The sequence below is a fragment of the Hoplias malabaricus genome, chromosome 5 (genome assembly GCF_029633855.1).
Source record: "Hoplias malabaricus isolate fHopMal1 chromosome 5, fHopMal1.hap1, whole genome shotgun sequence".
Taxonomy (NCBI): Eukaryota; Metazoa; Chordata; class Actinopteri; order Characiformes; family Erythrinidae; genus Hoplias; species Hoplias malabaricus.
In genome coordinates this window covers 33088751-33108545 of record NC_089804.1, presented here as the reverse complement: position 1 = coordinate 33108545, position 19795 = coordinate 33088751, and the positions used below count along the sequence as shown (strand labels likewise).

Genomic DNA, 19795 nt, shown 5'->3' with positions numbered 1-19795 from the left:
CCACAAAGTCGCTATTTATTAGCTTTTATAGTTTCATATGGGATCCACTGGCTTTATTATTTGGAAGGCACTCAAATCACTCTTTCAACTTCTTCAAATCAGAAGAAGTTTCAAACAGAAGACATGCTCATTTATGCCCTGTCTATTTATATAGGCTTTTTGATTTGGGGATAATACTCCTGTTTCCGTCAACCATGGTAATATACAACTGAGGATACATTTCATAAAAATCTTGTAAATTGTAGGAAGCAGAGAGACATCCATCCATGTAGTCGGATCATCAGTCCCATTGTCCTTTTTCGGTATCCTATGAATAAGAGCACCCTCTTGAGAGTCCAGAGCTTTCTTATTAACTAGACAAAAATTTAATATTTGTCTTGCTATTCCACAAAGTCGATATTTATTAGCTTTTATAGTTTCATATGTGATCCACTGGCTTTATTATTTGGAAGGCACTCAAATCACTCTTTCAACTTCTTCAAATCAGAATAAGGAGGTTTTGGGTTCCTCACTTGGAAGGTGTAGATCTAACATTTCTTTCCACAGCTCCCCTCGCAGGGTTCATGGTCCTGATACTTAGCACAATAATATTTATAGACGTGATTCACATCGCTAGTATTGGACACTGTTTCTGGGTATGTGCCGTTATTAAGACACACACACACACACACACACACACACACACACACACACACACACACAAGGTTGCTGTTGAGAACATCCACGGTTGAAGTGCCCTTGAGCAAGGCACTGAACCCAAAACATCTCCCTGGGCGACGGGGAAGGTGCCCCATGCTGCCCCATGCTCTGGGTGTGTGTTCACAGCCCCTAGTACACTAGTGTGTGTTCACTGCCACAGATGGGCTAAATGCGGAAGACACATTTTGTTATACAATAACGAATAATTGCACATTATCATTATCTCACACACACACAAACACTTCTGCATTTCTCCTACACAGAAACCAGTTGTTAAGTGATGAAAGTTCAATGGTTTCTTTTTCTTTTGAGTCAGTGTAACTCAGTCATTCTCCAAGTGTTTGGTTTCAAGCTGAGACCCATCACTAAGAGAGAACTATTTTAATGAAGCAGAATTATAAAAAAGGCCAAAAGGCAGTTTAATCAAGAATGTGTTCGTCTTTGCTGCAGTCTGTTTTTCTGGAAAGGATTTTCACTTGATGTAGTGGAACATGTCTGTGAGGATCTGATGGTATTCAGCTTCATAATCATCACTGAGGGTCAGGGGTTAGTGTTGGTGATTAGTTTTGGATCACACACACTACTCCAACTCATCCCAAAGGAACTCCATCACTCCAGAGAACATTGTTCCACTCTTTCACACACCAGAGGAACTCTATCACTCCGGAGAACACAGTTCCACTGTTCCACACACCAGAGGAACTCCATCGCTCCTAAGAGAACAGTTCCACTGTTCCACACACCAGAGGAACTCCATCACTTCCGTAAACATAATTCCACACACCAGAGGAACTCCATCACTCACGAAAACACAGTTCCACTGATCCACAGCATAATACTGGGTGGCTTTATACCCCCTTAGTGGGATTCTTGGCATTGGGCGTAATGAGATTTTGCTCATGTGAACCTGCTCCAAAATATCCTGCCATTTGATATTGTTCTATAGAGATTATACACAATGTACACAGAGCAGCTGAACTCAGTATAAGGGGATTGTTGAAAATGATTAGCATTGTTAGCATGAATGCTAGTATGTTAACATACTAATTTGTAATGAATGAATTGTGAATTGTGTCAGAATTGAAAGACTGTGTGCATGTGTGTGTGTGCGTGTGTTTCTTTTGACTGGTGAAGTGTGTGTGTGTAAGGTGACGTGCTAACTGCTAACAGTTGCTGACGATATAAAATCCCAGTCACACACACATTCACACACAGAAGAACCAGGAGAACAGGTGGAACACAGTACTCACCAGAAGAACACGGTCAAAAGGTGAGTGTGTTAGACTTGAGAATAGCAAAAAATAGCCTACTAAAAGTGCAATTAATCTGTATTTATTCTTAAGTAAATTAATATTTTCCTTTAACACTTTCTGTTTCTACCTGAGTAAAAATATATATACTGTAGACGTACAGATTTATTCTTCAGGAACAAGAATATGTGTACACAAATACTGAGTGAATATTTGTAGTTTAATTATACATATTTCTAATTGAATAAATAAAAATAATTAATATTTCTACTAGAACAAGAGAATTTTTAAATAATTCTCCTTGAGTAAAGAACTTTGAGTATTGAATCTACATCATATCTTCATTAATTTTGTGTGCAACCTAAGAAAGTATATAGTATGTACACATAGTCACCATGACACTGAAATGTGGAAAAGAAGATGATGATGTTGATGATGTACACATGCTGTGAAACATAATGAAGTTAAAGTAAAATTAGTTGTGAAATGGAATACTTCGGTAATTTTATAAATCGTAAAGTGATATATCTTTACATTTTTTAATTGAAAGCTTTTTTTGGTTCTGTGAAGTTGTTCAGACTTAACAATGGTGAGTTTAAGTAGGCTAATGCTGATCCATAGTTTGCATTACACTGGGATTCTTTGGAAATTGATTCTCCAAAATATTGTTTTAAAAGTTTGAGGTGTTTTATCAATTCAATAATTGAGTTACAATGACAGAAGGTTGTTGTTTTGTTTGCTGTGTGTTTGTAGATGATGTTGAAAGCTCAGAGATGCCAAACCTCTTTCAGTCTGATTGTGATGGTAGTATTAACTCTCACACACTGCCAGGAGAATGAGAGGTCAGTAGAAGTCTCTAAAAGGTTTATGTTCTATAGAGCGGGTGCCACAGAACCACATGTTTAAAATGAGATTATTGCAGAATCTCTGACATATCCAGGCCATCAAGTGTTAGTGTAATGGCTGTTTAATAACAGGGGAAAAAAACTCTTACAGAAAATAACTACTTGCTTGTTATATTACAGTGTCTCTGTCTCACCCTATAGGAGGGCAGTGACGGAGCACCAGCTGCTGCACGATCGTGGACGTTCTATCCAGAGCCTGAAACGGTTAATTTGGCTCTCCAGCGCCATGGAGGGTTTACACACTGCTCATACTCACACCCTAACCACTGACACTAACGCCCCACAGCCTGCAGAGAGCAGTATTCACCGGGGGGCACTAGAACTGCTGCTCAGCGACACGTACCGGCCCTCCTTCTCTTCCAGCATCAGCAACGCAGAAAAATAACACAAACCCCTGCACCAGAATGAACCAATAAATACATCAAACATAACTAAACACCCTCAGAATATATACACACTTACTACAAACAGCATGAGTTATCCTCAGAATATACAAGAACCAGCGCACCCATAACTGACCGGTCCAGGCAAAGCCCCTCATACCTTTCCCTTTATGTTATTTCATAACTGTGATGCAGAGAACAGTAAAATTGATCAACCCCTGCATTTGAAGATGTGTGGAAACTTCCTGTACCTGTATTATTTCGTTGTGATTAGGAATCTCAAGCTGATTCTGAGTAAAACAATGTTTAGATCTGGGTTTAAAACCGTCTGTTTTGAACTGAAATTTTTAGAATTTATAATAAATGAATATTTATTTTTATGTAAATCTATGCATATGCAAGAAAAAAAATAAAATACTTTTGTTTAAACTTTTGTAAAGTTGTAAATAAGAAACTGGTTTTAAAAAAGGAAAAATGCTTTTATATATTGTAATTTTTTATTCATTCATTCCAAACCACTGAGGTTTACGTTTTTGTCATTCATGTAAAAACAGTCATAGATTTTTAAGATAATACATACATACATAAATTATTACTGTGAAAACAACAAAATGACTTTGCAAAACAAAAACATTTCAATCAAACATGATGTCACTTTCAGTAGATTAAAATATAAAATATACTTTCCTTTTAAAAGTGTATAAAGTGTATATCTGGCAATAAAATAAGATAGCTTGTTGGAGTTTGTTGGGAGACCAAACACACACACACATACACATATACACATATTGATGAATTTAATGGACCTTTCTACAGTACAAACACACACAAACACAAACTCTCCTCTTAAGGTGGTTGTAAAGGAGTACATTCAGATCTGATCCTTCACTCCCACTGGGTCCTAAAATAGACAGAATGAGAGAGACAGAGAAAAATGATTAGAGATTATCCTTCATTAATTAAATTTCCAGTTGTTTGATTTCCATGGTGTATAAGATAAGAAATTCCACTTTCAGCCACAAAACAACAACCTAGCAAACTAGACTCCCTAGCAACAACTTGAGACACCTTAGAATCCAAATCCCACTAAACCCGCAAATATTAGAAACCCAATAACCACCCAGGGGTGCGTTTCCCAAAAGCATAGTTGCTAACTACGTTAGCAGCTTACATAGTTTGAATGATGCTGTTGTGATGCAAGTGTTTCTCAAAACCATTGTTGGAACTATTGAACTACGTTGGCAACCTGCATAATCCGAACCATCATTAAACGACAAAGGTGTTTCTCAAAACTGAAAGTTCACAGAAACACTGTCATTAAGTTGTGTAGTTGGAACTACTGTGGCAAGCCTTTTTAACATTAAATCGTCTGACTGAATTTACATTACAGATATCTGCAATTTATTTATGACTATGCACAATTTTAAATATCTGTATAGATATAAAATATATCTCTAATTATATTTTGACTAGGCGAAATAACAATTTGAGATATCTTCGTTTATATTTAACGAGTGTAAATTACGTTAAATTAACCCTTGAATTAAATGGAAGATCCAATTCCAGATAACTGAAATTAATTATTGACTATATTAAACTTACATTTCAGATATCTACAATTAAATTAGGACTAGTCAAAAAGTAAATTAGAGATATCTTGCCCTTTGTTCTGAATAGTCATAATTCCAATTAAAAATATCTTAAATTTCCTCCTTATTAAGGATATTAAAGATACAACTATGATTAGTTTTGATGTATGTGGGTGTAGCAGTGTGATGTTATTCCACTAGATGATTCTTTTCTGGTATTTTATTTTGATATCAGCATGAACTTTCAATTGCAGGTGCAATTTATAGAGGACAGAGAAGGGCAGGGTTTGTGTGGAATGTGTGGAAATATATATAATTTTTATTATATAATAGGATATTTTGTCATAAATGTGTTTTATTTCATTTGTTTCTTTTATTTATTGCAATTTATTTAATTTTAGAAAAGTATAAAAATTGTAGTTTGATTTTCCACAGTAATTTACATATGCGGATTTAGCAACCCTTACAGAGGTGAAGTAAGCTGTGCTCCTGCCTTTCGTCCTCTTTGGAATTGAACCATTGCCAGAGAAGGTATGTGCTGGTGCAGCTCCATATTTGTGGCTCAAAAGATACATGTTTTATTTTTGGATATAAAACAATTGAATTCAGTCATTTGTGTAAAAACGCTGTTCTATGTGTTTTAATATGTGCTGCTCACTGTTGGGCCTGAGTTATGTGCAGGAAGGATTTTAGGGTGCAATGTTAATTACGACATAAGTGTAGAGAAACTAGTGTTCGGGAGGCATCTTTTTGGTTGTTTTTTTATATTTTCTTCATAGAATTCAACCAACAGTGGGATGCATCTGATTGCTTTAAAAGAAATGGATATAATAGTGCACAGTCTCCAACAGGTGCACTTTAGAGCAAGAGAGAAAGCATTAAATATTTGCCTTGTGTGCACTTTATGCAGGTATGTTGAGTTATACTTGAGTTAAACTGTCAGATATATGCATTTAATACTGTTCAGTAAATGGAGAGCATACACAGCATACAGTTTTCTATACCTGTATTTATATTTTTATTGTCATTGTTCTTTTTCCAATATGTAATTAATGAATTGTGCTCTTTGGAAATGTGCCTTTGTCAGAGAAGGCAGAGGAAATAAATACCACTTCATGCTAGCTGGTGTGTTGATGTCTTCCCTTCCATCATCCTTTATCCTTACACAACGCAGAAGTAAACCCGTTACAAGTGGTGCCGTGACCCGGAGCTGATAACAGTTCAGCAGACAGCTGACCACCATGTGTGCTCCTGAGTGCTCTGAGCTCTGTCTCAAGCTTCGTCGATGAGGAATGCTGATCCACAAGGCTTCTAAGGCTATGGTTTGTACTTTGCGGTCATAAGGACTGTTTGGTTGGAAAAGAAAATATATTCTATGGACTGCAACATTTTTTTCCCTGTCTCCTGCTCTTTTGAGAAATAACAAAATAACATTGCACTGGTAGCTGGTAACTGGTATATTTTTTACTTTTTGTTTGATTTTTTTTTACTTTAGCTACAATTTTTACTACAGTTCCTAAGCTGATTGTTTGTTAATAAGAATGGAAGGCATAAATGATGAAGGGACTAGGCATGTCTCCCAGGACTCCATATCCCAGAATGCATCAGACAGTCACATGAGTCTACACCGTTCTCACTCACCGGAATTCTAATCATGCACGCCTGTTTATCCCAGTATATAAACCTCGTTCACTCACCAGTCCGTGCTGAGTATTGCCGTGATTAATTTCCGCATACAAAGCATTCTCTAGAAACCTGACTATCCTGATATCCTGTTGCCTACCTCTCGCTCGTTTTTCGATTCTTGTTTTTTGTTGTGCTCCTTTGGATTTGTTGTTGTTCTCTGGTTCTTGCCTGTTTCTTTTGGCTCATCTCTGAGGTACTGTGTGTTCCCGGTATTCGACCCTTGCTTGTTTTTGTCTTCCCCTTTTTGATTGTGTTTAGTAAACTCTTTTTGACTGTAACCCACAAGTGTCTGCTTTCTGTCCAGTCGTGACAGAATACTCGGCCACAGCATGCAGACAGCGGATTCAGATGCCGTGAGAACGGGCCAAATGCTAGGTCAACACCAGCAAATGCTAGCTAGAGTGACTCAATCTGTAGAATCTCTCGCTCAGCAACAACAAACCAGCAGCAACACCTTTCGCAAGTGTTAGTGTTAATGCCCTAACCCTGAGCGTCCCTCAGTCTCTGTTAACGTCTCTTTGCATTATCCAGTCAGTAAACCTGAAATTTTTGAGGGGAATCAGGCCAAATGTAGCGGATTTTTGTTACAATGTTCTGTATTGTTTTGAGAACTCACATCCTAGTAATGATAAATCGAAAATAACTTTCCTGATCTCCCATCTTTCGGCTAAGGCACTCGAGTGGGCCACTGCAGTTTGGGCTAATGTTATGAATAAAACTTATCCCGAGTTTGTGACTATGTTCCGGGAGGTGTTTGATCACACAAATGAGGGACAATCCTATGGTGAAATCCTTCTGACCCTTAAGCAGGGTTCTTGCACAGCGGCTGCATATGCTTTAGAATTTAGGACTATTGCTGCTGGGTGTGGGTGGAATGAACCAGCACTAATAAATGTTTTCCAGAATGGTCTCAACTCAGATATACTTACAGAACTGGCCTGTGGAGATGGACTAACCTTGGAACAACTTATTTCCCTATCCATCCGCCTCGAGCAACTTCTTAAAAAACGGCCCAAGACCTTGTGTCAGGGACACCTTACTGTAAAGGGTCAATCCTTTCCTGGTTTTAAAAACCCAATGATGAACTCAAGTTCCATTTCTGGTCCTAGTCCTCCTACAGAACCGTGTGATGTTTTGAGACTCCCACAAGAGGAACGCCTTCGTCGCCTACACGGTGGATTGTGTTTATATTGCGGAGGTTCTGATCACTTCAGATGTGATTGTAAAAGACATCCGCAGCGAGGTCCAACACACCACCCGGAGAAGGCTTCACACGTTAATAATCAAATCAAATCAAATCAAATTTATTTATATAGCGCTTTTCACAACTGATGTTGTCACAAAGCAGCTTCACAGAATTCCAGTAAGACAAAGATTTGACATGAAATGTAAAAACAAATGTAAAACCCTCAAGTGAGCAAGCCAGGGGCGACAGTGGCAAGGAAAAACTCCCCAAGCTGAGGAAGAAACCTTGGGAGGAACCAAGGCTCACAAGGGGTGACCCATCCTCCTCTGGTCAATCTACTGGTGATGATAGTTAGTAGTCCATGAGAAATTCAGTGTAGGGACAGCTTCAAGGCACTTGGTGGTTGCTGGAGCATGGGCAGCTGGTCTGAAGCGTGGAGGAGGGTCTCGACAGTCATCCATCAGTGTCCAGACAGACAGGTGGGCAGTTGTTTACTCGGAAAAATGTAAAGGGATGGAATTAGTTTTGAACTGTTTTGTGTTTGTAAAGTAGAAAATATGAAAATTTCCAGAGTGTGGCTAATGACTCCGGCAGATCTGACTATGACAGCTTTAACTAAAAGGAGAGAAGGCATCCCTCCGCTCCACCGTCAACAAACCTGAGTGATCGCGAGAAGCGGCGGGACGACAGCACCAGCGTCTCAGTTTACTATAATTCCCTGTGTCCATGGACCCCCCCGGATCTGCCGCCTTTATCTATGGGGGAGTATTAGCTACCAAAAGATAAACTAAACAAATGTGTTTTTAGCCTAGATTTAAAGATTGCGACTGTGTCTGAGTCCCGAACATTTTCTGGAAGATCATTCCAGAGTCTGGGGGCTTTATAAGAAAAGGCTCTTCCCCCAGCTGAGGCCTTCTGAATTCTGGGAACAATTAAAAATCCAGTATTCTGTGATCTGAGTGAACGTGGAGGCTCATAATAGGAAATTGTATCTTGAAGATATTCAGGAGCAAGCCCATGTAGAGCTTTATATGTTAATAACAAAATTTTGTAGTCAATGCGGAATTTAACAGGCAGCCAATGAAGTGATGATAAAACTGGGCTGATATGTTCAAATTTTCTAGTTTTAGTGAGGACCCTAGCTGCAGCATTTTGAACTAGTTGAAGTTTTCTTAAATTGCTGCTGGTGCATCCTGACAGTAGTGCGTTACAGTAGGCAAGCCTTGAAGTAATAAAGGCATGAACTAATGTTTCTGCGTCCTGAAGGGATAAGGCATTCCTAATCTTAGCAATATTGTGAAGATGTAAAAAAGCTGTCCTAGTGATACTACCTATGTGCTGATCAAATGATAAATCCGGGTCAATTATGACACCAAGATTTTTTGCTGCTGAACCAGGTTTAATTGGAGAGTCAGCGAGATTTAAAATTAAATCTGATAATTTATTTCTTGCCACTTTTGGACCCAAAAGCAGGACCTCTGTTTTGTTGCTGTTTAGAAGGAGGAAGTTACGCAACATCCAGCCTTTAACGTCTTTTACACAGTCCTCTATTTTCTTTAATCTGTGTTTGTCATCGGGCTTGGCTGAAATATACAATTGTGTGTCGTCTGCGTAACAGTGAAAGTTAATGTCATGGTTTCTTATAACTGTGCCTAGCGGTAACATGTATAATGTAAATAATAATGGTCCTAAAATAGAGCCTTGTGGAATTCCAAATCTTACTTTAGAATAATTTGAATTTAGATTGTTTACTTTTACGAATTGATAACGTTCCGTTAAGTAAGATTTGAACCATAATAGGGCTGTCCCTGTGATTCCAACCATGTTTTCTAACCTTTCTATGAGAATATTGTGGTCTATTGTATCGAAGGCTGCGCTTAGGTCAAGAAGCACCAACAGGGATAGGTGGCCTTGATCAGAGGCAAGAAGAAGATCATTTGTTATCTTGACTAGAGCTGTCTCTGTACTATGATGTTGCCTGAATCCAGATTAGAATTTTTCATATATATGATTATTATGTAGATATGAACTAAGTTGTGGGGCCACAGCTCTTTCTAAGATCTTGGACAGAAATGGCAAATTAGAAATAGGCCTGTAATTAGACAGTGTACTAGCATCAAGATTTGGTTTCTTGATCATAGGTTTAATAACTGCTAGTTTAAAAGCTTTGGGTACATGGCCCAGACTAAGGGATGAGTTTACTATAGTTAAAAGAGGATCAATAATAGCTGGTAGTACTTCTTTGAGCAACTTTGTGGGAATTGCATCAAGTGTGCAAGTTGTACAGTTTGCGGAGGTGATAATCTTCTCTAGTTCTAATTGTGGGAGTGGGTAAAAGGTTTCAAGTCTTTCTTTTACAGTTATATTATGTTTTATATCATTCACATCGGGTGGCAGCCAGGATGGATTTGATCCTGTGGCTTGAGTTTGTTGTCTAATATTCTCAATTTTATTATTAAAAAAGTCCATAAAATCTTTACTGGTGAGAGTTGCCGGAATTAGTTGTTCAGAACCTGCTTGATTTTTTGGAATTCTAGAAAACACACTAAACAGTGCTCTCGGATTATTTTTATTATTGGAGATCAGCGAGGCCAGATATGCTGAGCGAGCTTTAGTGAGGGCATTTCTATACTCTATAAGGCTGTCCTTCCAGGCAGAATGGAACACTTACAGCTTGGTTGATCGCCATTTCCGTTCTAGTTTTCGTAATGTTTGTTTTAAAGTACGGGTCTTATCATTATACCATGGTGCAAGCTTTTTCTGTCTTATACTTTTATGTTTAAGTGGTGCTACATTTTCTAAAGTAGATCGACAGGTATTTTCTAGGTAATCAGTTAGTACATCTAGGTCCATTGGGTCTGGTGGAGTTGGAACTGGGGTCGATAGTTCTGGTAGGTTTTTTATAAATTGTAGGGCGGTAGATGGTTTTATTATAAGCCTTGTAGAATAGCGAGGGTTCCTACATATATTATGGCTAAAACGTAGCTCATATGAAATTAAGTAATGATCAGAGATTGCTGAGGATTGCGGTAAGATATTAATTTTGTCAATGTTAAGACCTAGTGTCAGAACTAAGTCTAAAGTGTGGCTGCAGTAGTGTGTAGGCCCTGTTACATTTTGAGTAATACCAATAGAGTCTAAGATTGAGGTAAATGCCTTTTTTAGTGGGTCACTTTCCTTCTCAAAATGGATATTGAAATCTCCTACAATTATAACTTTATGATTGCACACCGCTAGGTTTGTAGCAAAATCGCTGAATTCTTTCAGAAATTCTAAGTAAGGCCCTGGTGGTCTGTAAATGTTGCATAATAAAAATGCGTCCTTTTTTTTGACCGGATTTGTAATAATAGTGGAGAGAACCTCAAAAGAAGAGAAGGTGTCACATTGTTTAAGACTAATTTCTGGGGTATTTTGGTAAATTACACATACTCCACCTCCTTTGCCTGATATTCTTGGGCTATGTGCATAATTATAGCCTAGGGGGGTGGCTTCATTTAGTGCTAAATATTCATTTGGTCTAACCCACGTTTCCGTGAGACAGAAAACATTGAATTTATGATCACTTATAATATCATTTACGATGAGTGCTTTTGAGTTTAGTGATCTTATGTTGAGTAACCCAAATTTTAGTTCTGAGGTGTTGCTGCTAGGTGTTGTGTATGATTTAATATTGATTAGGTTGCTGAAACAGGCTGATTTTGTTTTTCTACTTTTACATTTAGTTCAGGGGAAAGACACAGTCTCAATACAGTTGAACCTGGGTGACGCCTCAAGACAGTTCGCAGACGGTCGGTTTAGCCTGTCTGTCTGCGGCCTGGTCCCAGCTCTGGATTGTCAGCAGCTATCTACACTACTCTGCTGACTAACTAAAAGACTATGAGCTATGCTGCAAGAAAGTAAGGCAGCACCCTCCCGCGTGGGGTGGATACCATCCCTACCTATAAGACCAGGCTTGCCCTCAAAAACGAAACCAATTGTCTATAAAGCCCACTTGATTTTCGGAACACCACTTGGACATCCAGCAGTTTAACGCCCAAAGTCTGCTGTAAGCTTCGTCGCCACGCCGCATTGGTATGGGGCCAGAGCAGATTACGGCATCGGACATTGTCTGGGCCAGTTTAATCACCTCTGTAATATTACCCTTAGTTACCTCAGACTGCCGCAGACGAATATCATTGGCCCCTACATGAATGACTACCCTCGAATATCTCCTATTAGCTAACAGTCTAAGGTTGCCACTAATATCCGGTGCTCTGGCTCCCGATAAACAGCTAACTGTTACTGCCGGCGCCCCTAAAGGAGTAGCCAATTTCACGTGTCGAACAATAGAGTCTCCTATAACCAGAGCACTCTTAACAGGCTCCTCAGCGGGTGCTTCGCTGAGCAGGGCAAACCTGTTTGACACGCGAATCGGAGGAGCGTGGTGTCCCGAGACAGCTATGACGCCGAGACAGGTCACCCATTCACCCCGCTGTGAGGGCTCTAACGCCGGAGTCGTGGGGGTGCTAACTCTCCCTAAGGCACCCGGAGTTGCTAACACTGAATCTTGCTGTTTATCCCTTAACAATAATAAGCTCCGGATGCGCACTTCTAACTGGTCCACTTTATCCACCAGAGAGCTAACTAGCTGACACTTACTACAAACACAACCACTATCTTTATCGCTAGAGGTGGAAAAGGGGGTTAAACTAAACATGCCACACTCCGAGCAGGCAAAACAGCCAGTAGTAGCCATGGAATTGCAGGTACTTACCCCTTTTAGTTGATTTTAGTAACTTAGTAACTTAATACGGTGCGTGTACCCGCAACAAGGTTAATGTCATGATCTTTTCTCATACCAGTCACTGTATACTGCCAAGGAAAATCTATTGTACCAGCACTGATTGACTCTGGAGCCGAGGGAAACTTCATTCAGCAGTCCCTCGTCACCCAGTTGAACATCAAGACGGTCTTCCGATTGGAGGAGATCCCATTTCTCAAGAGACAGTTCCAGTTCAGCTCCAAACAAGTTTTTTACATTATGAGTGGATATCATTTCTAGTGCTCCCTAAAGCAGACTTTCAAATTATATTAGGATTACCTTGGTTAGAGACACACAACCCTAATATATCATGGTGTTATCGTGAGATCACTGCCTGGTCCAACTTTTGTAAATCCCATTGTCTGGTCCTAGATCAAATTTCTATTCATGCCATGTCAATAGAGTCCTGATTCAGAGTCATCTGTACAAATTCCCCCTCAATATGCTAAGTATCTAGAGGTATTCAGTAAAATCAAAGCCACCCCTCCCCATAGAATGTATGACTGCGCCATAGGACTTATGGAGGGGTCCCCTTTGCCTAAATCACGTATTTACCCTCTGAATCTAGAAGAGGAAAAGGCTATGGAACAATATGTTGAGGAAGCTTTAAAACAAGGGTTTATTTGTCCCTCAAGGTCTCCAGTAGCTTCCGGGTTCTTTTTTTTTTTCAAAAAGAAGGATGGAGGACTTAGGCCATGTATTGACTATCGTACTCTTAATGACATCACTAAAAAGTTTGCTTATCCATTACCACTCATTCCTGTTGCGTTAGAACAATTAAGAGGTGCTAAAATATTTACCAAACTGGATCTCCGTAGTTCCGATAATCTTATCCGGATTAGGGAGGGTGATAAATGGAAGACGGTGTTCAGTACCACTAAGGGTCATTGAATACTTAGTCATGAGTTATGGACTCGCTAATGCCCCGTCAGTGTTTCAATCTTTTATCAACGACATATTCAGGGATATGTTGGAAAAAAATTGTGATCGCTTACATTGATGATATATTAATTTACTCTCCAAATCAAATCAAATTTATTTGTATAGTGCTTTTCACAAAGCATCTTCACAGAATTCCAGACATTAATCTTCATGTAACTCATGTTAATTTGGTTCTTCAACGTCTTCAGGAAAATGGTCTTTATGTCAAGGGTGAAAAATGTGAGTTCCATCAGCAGAGTTTCATTTCTTGAGTATGTTATCAGTGCTTCTGGGATTGTTATGGATGATAATAAGGAAGACGCTGTGGTCAACTGGCCAGTCCCTAGAAATATCAAGGAACACCAATGTTTTTTAGGATTCACAAACTTCCATAGGTGATTCATTAGGAACTTCAGTTCCATGGCCGCACCACTTACTGCCTTACATAAAGGTCATTCCCAATGTTTGTATTGGTCTCCTCAAGCACAACTAGCTTTTGATCGTCTTACGAGAGCTTTCACTACTGCCTCCATTCTCAAACATCCGGATCCAGAATTTCCCTTTGTGGCCGAGGTTGACGCTTTGGAGACGGGTGTTGGTGCTGTACTATCTGTAAGGGGGTAAGAGGGATTCTTCTAAGCTATTTCCGATTGCTTTTTATTCACATAAACATCCCATGGAGTGGAATTATGGTATAGGTGATAGAGAACTGCTTGCAGGGAAATTAGCCCTGCGAGAATGGAGACATTGGTTGGAGGGTTCTTTACACCCCTTCACTGTGATAACAGATCACAAGAATCTGGAATATATTCGTACTGCTAAAAGAATGAATTCTCGTCAGGCCAGGTGGTCACTATTTTTCTCGTGTTTCATTCCCCATTACTTTCCGCTCAGGCAGCATTAAGGCTGACGCCCTGTCCCGTATAAATCAGGATGACCTTAAAGAGAGGGAGGACGTTGACTTTATATTACCGCCTTCTATCTCGGTGCCAACTATTAGATGGGAACTCGATGAACAAATCGAACAGGAAAATAGATCTAAAGAAGTGCCCAGTGAATGTCCAGAAGGTAAAAATATGTACAAGCACCACTCAGAGACAAGTTAATCACCTGGGCCCATTCATCCCTGTCATCTGGTCACCCGGGTGAGAGACGCACCACACAACTTATCCTTGCTCGTTATTGGTGGGAGTTCGTTAGACCGGATGTTCATCACGTTGTGTTCAGTTTGTGCGCAGTTTAAAACCCCCAAGATGCTTCCCGCAGGTAAACTAATGCCCCTACCGGGTCCTGAACATCCCTGGTCTCACTTAGCTCTAGACTTTGTCACAGATCTATTCGTAACAGAGGGTTATACCACTGTGCTTACAGGTATTGATCGGTTCTCTAGTGAGGTCAAGGTTATACCATTTCCGTCGCTACCCACCGCTTTCTATATGGCTAAGGCCATATATACTCATGTTTTCCGTCATAATGGAGTTCCTGAAGATATCCTGTCAGATCGAGTTCCGCAACTCACATAACGTGTTTGGAAAGCATTCTTTGAATATTTAGGAGCAAATGACAGTTTTAATTCTGGATATCATCCCCAGAGTAATGGTCAATGTGAACAAGTGAATCAAGAACTGGAAAAATTATTGCGCATGTATTGTCACAAGTATCCTCAGGACTGGTCTCAGTATTTGGTGTGGGCTGAAATAGCACAGAACTCCTTGGTAAATTCTACCGCTGGGCTCACCCCTTATCAGGTTTGAGGGGAGTTCCAGGAAGCTCCGATCCAAGTTTATTGGCCCTTTCCGTGTTTCTGGTAAGATCGATGATGTTACCAGTGTTATCAATGATGTTAGATCAATGATATAAGTTGGAGCTTGCTGCTCAATATCATATTAATAATTCTTTTCATGTCTCTCTCCTCAAACCTGTGGTTTCAGGTCTGTTGAACGAGGTCATGACAGTGATGCTAAACAGTTGAGTGTTTGGCAGGGCAGGGGGTTTCTATTTTCAGCACCACACACTTAGAAACGTGTCATATTCACTAGCCCTGAACTCACAAGCAGAGGAAGGGGAAGATTATGTGATTTATCTGAGAAAACTGTGCCTTCCTTCAGCACCAGCCCAGAAAATGCACGTGATCAATATTTATCTGATATTATCATATGTATGACTAGTAATCATATTAATGACCCAATCCAACAGATGGTTACGAGATTGGGGCATTCATTCGAGCAAGTCTGTCAAGCACATTAGAAATTGATCCAGTTTTAAGGACTCATTATGATTCAACCACTCCAGCTCCTAGCTCTAATCGGCTGAGTGCTACAGTAATTGATGCATCCAAGCTAAATTTGGTGCTCAAGTCAGATATGTATACACCACCATATTTCCATGGTGATAGAGGGTTACCTCTAGCTGAGCTATATACACAATAAAACCACATGCTAATGAGAACAAATTAGATTATTGGTTAAGGTTAAATCAAGCCTCAGAAATGGTTGAGCAAAGTCTTATGTTTAAGCTGAGTTTGGAACTAGGAGTTACGTTCAATGAAAACTGTCCGGAAAAAGCTCTTGCCATAGTGTTTAAGAGCAAATCTATACATTCTTGGACACCCCGTGAAGTGTTCTAGAGGGAGTGCAAGGAATTGTCACCTTAAACTAAATGCAATGGGGGTCTCAGAGGAGTCTCGAGGAGGTGAAAATAATAATAGTCAGATGGACGTGGTGCACAATAGGGACGACTGTGACGTAGAACAAGTGCCCTGTGTTGCAGAGAAAACCACCCTTGATAGAGTCTTGAAAAATGCTGGAAAAAGTCCTTATGTGTAATTCCCAGTCTGCCTGTCACACACTCCCTAAAACCCCAGCTAAATGACTCTGAGAGTGCACGGTCTGTTATAGTTCAATACATACCACAAATGCTCACTGCAGAATGTACAAACTTTGCTTTAAATGCTTTTCTCCTGAACATGTCAGCTATAACTGTGGCTCCAACGCCAGTCAGACCACAGGTTCGAAGAAGACTGGACAGACTCAGGAAAACTAGAGAGCCTCATGTTGGGGGAGGTAAATACTGTGTCCATTAGTAACACCTTCACTGATGACATTTAATCTGTTTATTTGTACAATTGTGGAACAGTGTCAAGAGACAAGACAGTTAATTTTCAGAACTCATTGAGAACGACACAAAGTGACAATTTATTCTACATCACAGTGCTAGTGCAAGGTATATTTGAAATGCAGAGAATATTGGATAGTGGGTCAATGGCTACCACCCTACATGCAGATATCATCCAACAGCTAAGAAGTGCAGGTGTGATAGATGACTTTTTGTCTCCTTCAAATGTTATCTTAGTGGGCTGCGGTAGAAGAAAGACCAATCCAGAGGGTATCTGCAACTTGAAGCTTGAGCTGTATGGGTTCAGCTTTGTTTTCCCTGTTCTTATTATCTAATTATCTTATTGTGGATGGACAGGTTGACCAGTTAATAGGCACTAATGTTTAAAAACCTTTGACTGGACAATTCAAAACAAATGGTGGTTACTGGAGGGCCATGAGTAAACGTGATACTTCATGTCAGGCTGTTAACAGTGTAGTGTAGTAAGGTACACCACAAATATATACATATAATTTTATAATTTGTTTTATAGCCTTGACCTTATTCAAACTCCTCCAACCTCTGATATTTGACTTAATGAAATTAATTAAGATTTATAATTGGCTTAAGCAATTAAAACCTTAATAATTAGTTTGAGAATGAATAATAATCATGCTAAATGAGTCAGGATTTTCAGGAAAATAACGAACAAATTGCAAACACTGTGATTTCAAATAATGAGAGTTTTATTAACAAAGAGAAGTATTTAATTAACATAGCACAGCCTTATAATCTCACGGTATCACAGCAGGGAAAACCGATTTTGACCTTAAGAGGGGCTAGGCACTACTGTCTTGTGATTAAATTGTTGCTAACTAAGGTTAATAAATGGTAAATTATAAAGAGGGTTTATTTAGACATCAGCTCCTGAAAAGGTGTTAAATACGCTAGCTTACTCGTTCGCCGTTTCACCGAGCCGTCGCGTCCTGCTGTTTAATCTCCGTGTCCTGGGGTGCTCTCGTCGTTCCCACGTGGTGAGAAACAGGCCCGCTTATGGAGGATCTCTTTCCAGTCGAGTTGAAGACTTTCGATTCCGAGCTGAGCTGCGTCGATCGAGATTTCCCTTCTTTGGACTTTCACAGGCGTGGCTGGTTTTCCACCGTAGTGGAGCGGCTTTTTCAGAGTATTAGCTAGTCTCGTTGTTCAGCTTTCCAGGATTGATGTCTTCAGGAATCAGCTTATAACGTTAATATATCTGTTATCGATTACTCAAACGGTTGATACCTTACTTTGGCCACAAATAAGTTTCACCCGCTTTGATCACTCGTGAGATCACACTTCGATAGGTAATAAACATAAACAAGATTAAAAGAAAAGAAAGATATTCAAATTACTCGACGTATTAGTAAAACTTCATACTCTTAGCTAATTTCGAGACGTCTCTCGTGAGCCTTTTCTGAAGTCTGAGATTTTCCTTTGTTTCGTTGTCGGCGTGGAGAAGAAAGTGTTTCTTTGTTGTTCAAAGTTTCTCGTCGGCGTCCTCTCTTTCCCGCTTTCTTTCGTGGTCCGTTACTTCTGTCGAGCTCTCGTAACTCTTCAGAACTTCGAACTGAACTGCGTTGGGCTGCTCTGTGTTTTCAAGGCTGGCGTGGTCACGCCTTAACGGGAGGAGTCCTCTTTCTGATTGGACACAAATTCAGTCTCACGTGACTCTCGCGAGGGGGAGAGAGTCGAAGGGGGTTTGAATCATTGATTCACACATAAAGAATATGAATTTCGCGTATCGAAATTCTTATACCTGTTATCAACATATAACAATGGGTACACTGGATTATTAATATCAAACATTTACATAAGGTTTCATTTTTAGGTCCCATTTATGACGATACGCTAGAAAGGAATATTAATCCGTTTTCTCTTATTCAGAGGTAGGGTTTCTTTTCATGATAGGAACAATCCACAATATACAGCATTTCATTAGGAGGTAGGCATTCATCTGAGGGTACAGAAAGTGACATTAATACATCTGTGTATACACAAATAATCAGAGTTCGACTATTTTCCGATATGGTTTCCAGCGACTCCGAGCGAGGCGTAGTTTCGCCAGTGTCCTTTTGGGGTCGCTGTTGATCCATGTGTAGGTTGTCGCTTAGATGAGTCAATGGGGTTCAATTCGAGGTCGCCCCTTTCTGAACATCTGTTGATTCCCGTGGAGATAACGAGACATTGAGGTGCCACTTTGTCCCAAGCGGGATTATAACCCTTCCTTTTGTTTGAGGTTCCTGTCTCTTAAAAGCATTATAAAATTGGTTATCTCCTGAAGAGAGGGGGTCGTTGGGGCCATGTGTTGAAAGTGTCCTTCTCAAGTCCTTTGATGTTTTAGCTTATGTGTGTGTGCATGGTTGTAAAGTCCTTCAACCCCGCAGGTACAGACAACCCACTGGAATGTGACTTGGTCGCAGAGGAAAGGTCCTATTCAGACTGGAAGAGTTTTAATTCAAAACTTTCATTTCTTCATTTCAATCTGTCCAAATCTATCTTAGGTCTATACTCCACTACAACAGTCAGTTTTTACGTCTGTTGTCAATCTTGAGAAGTGGAACAGTAAAACTGAAGAGTGTAGTAACTCTTAAGCCATTGAATGAACATCTTGTAAGGGGCTCGCTTGCCTCCAAGTTCCACACTCTCTGTTGGTATCACTTTTGTTGTAGAGCCAACCAAGTCTTGCTGTTTGCATCGTAAAAAAAAATTAAGAGAAGTTTCAACTCTTTGTGGGGATGGTTGGCTGCCAGTAAAAATAATAAATACAACAGCAGCTGAAATTACTCTGACAAGGATTGCTAAGGTATAAGATGTCTTCACTTGTATTGCTTTGGAAGATTTTGAAAGTATCATGGATCACTTCAGAGGGAAGCCTCTGTGAAAGATCTCAGAAACAACCGCAACAATAATTTAACCAGCCATGGTCTTCAGGATATAAACATTGATGACTGGCAAGTGTTGCTGTTCTGGAAGAGTAAACTTATTTACCTTATTATTAAGTATGACATTGTGTTTTCCAGGCATGGCTTGGATTGTGGGGAAGCACAAGGGTTAAGTCACAGAATATGTCTGATTGATACGGTGACAGGTCATCTATTAAAACTGCTCTGGCAGCAGAGCCGGAACATTTTAACAAGAAATGTTAGCTGTCAGAATGTATTTGCAAGCAATCCTCCAAAACCAAGATAATAGAGTATATGTGACAACCACTGTGAATGAACATGAATGCAATTTTTTTGA

General features: G+C 39.8%; 2 protein-coding genes across 2 annotated transcripts in view; one reads left to right on the top strand and one right to left on the bottom strand.

The window, feature by feature from the left end:
- Positions 1 to 1886: 1886 nt before the first annotated feature.
- pth4 (parathyroid hormone 4) lies at positions 1887 to 3442 on the top strand. Its single transcript, XM_066670220.1, has 3 exons — positions 1887 to 1969; positions 2703 to 2791; positions 2996 to 3442. The coding sequence occupies exons 2-3, from the start codon at positions 2703 to 2705 to the stop codon at positions 3237 to 3239; spliced, it is 333 nt and encodes a 110-aa protein (XP_066526317.1). The 5' UTR covers positions 1887 to 1969; the 3' UTR covers positions 3240 to 3442.
- A 451-nt stretch (positions 3443 to 3893) lies between these two features.
- Positions 3894 to 19795, bottom strand: part of apobec2a (apolipoprotein B mRNA editing enzyme, catalytic polypeptide-like 2a) — a 30940-nt gene continuing 15038 nt past the window's right edge. Inside the window, exon 4 of the mRNA XM_066673133.1 lies at positions 3894 to 4138. The gene's annotated coding sequence lies outside the window, so the exon portion shown is untranslated. The remainder of the gene's footprint in view (positions 4139 to 19795) is intronic.

Bases quoted from the DNA above. Each gene is read 5' to 3' on its own strand.
- pth4 (XM_066670220.1), top strand. From the start codon at position 2,703: ATGATGTTGAAAGCTCAGAGATGCCAAACCTCTTTCAGTCTGATTGTG. The intron at 2,792-2,995 runs GTCAGTAGAAGT...CTCACCCTATAG, and splicing joins CACTGCCAGGAGAATGAGAG to GAGGGCAGTGACGGAGCACC.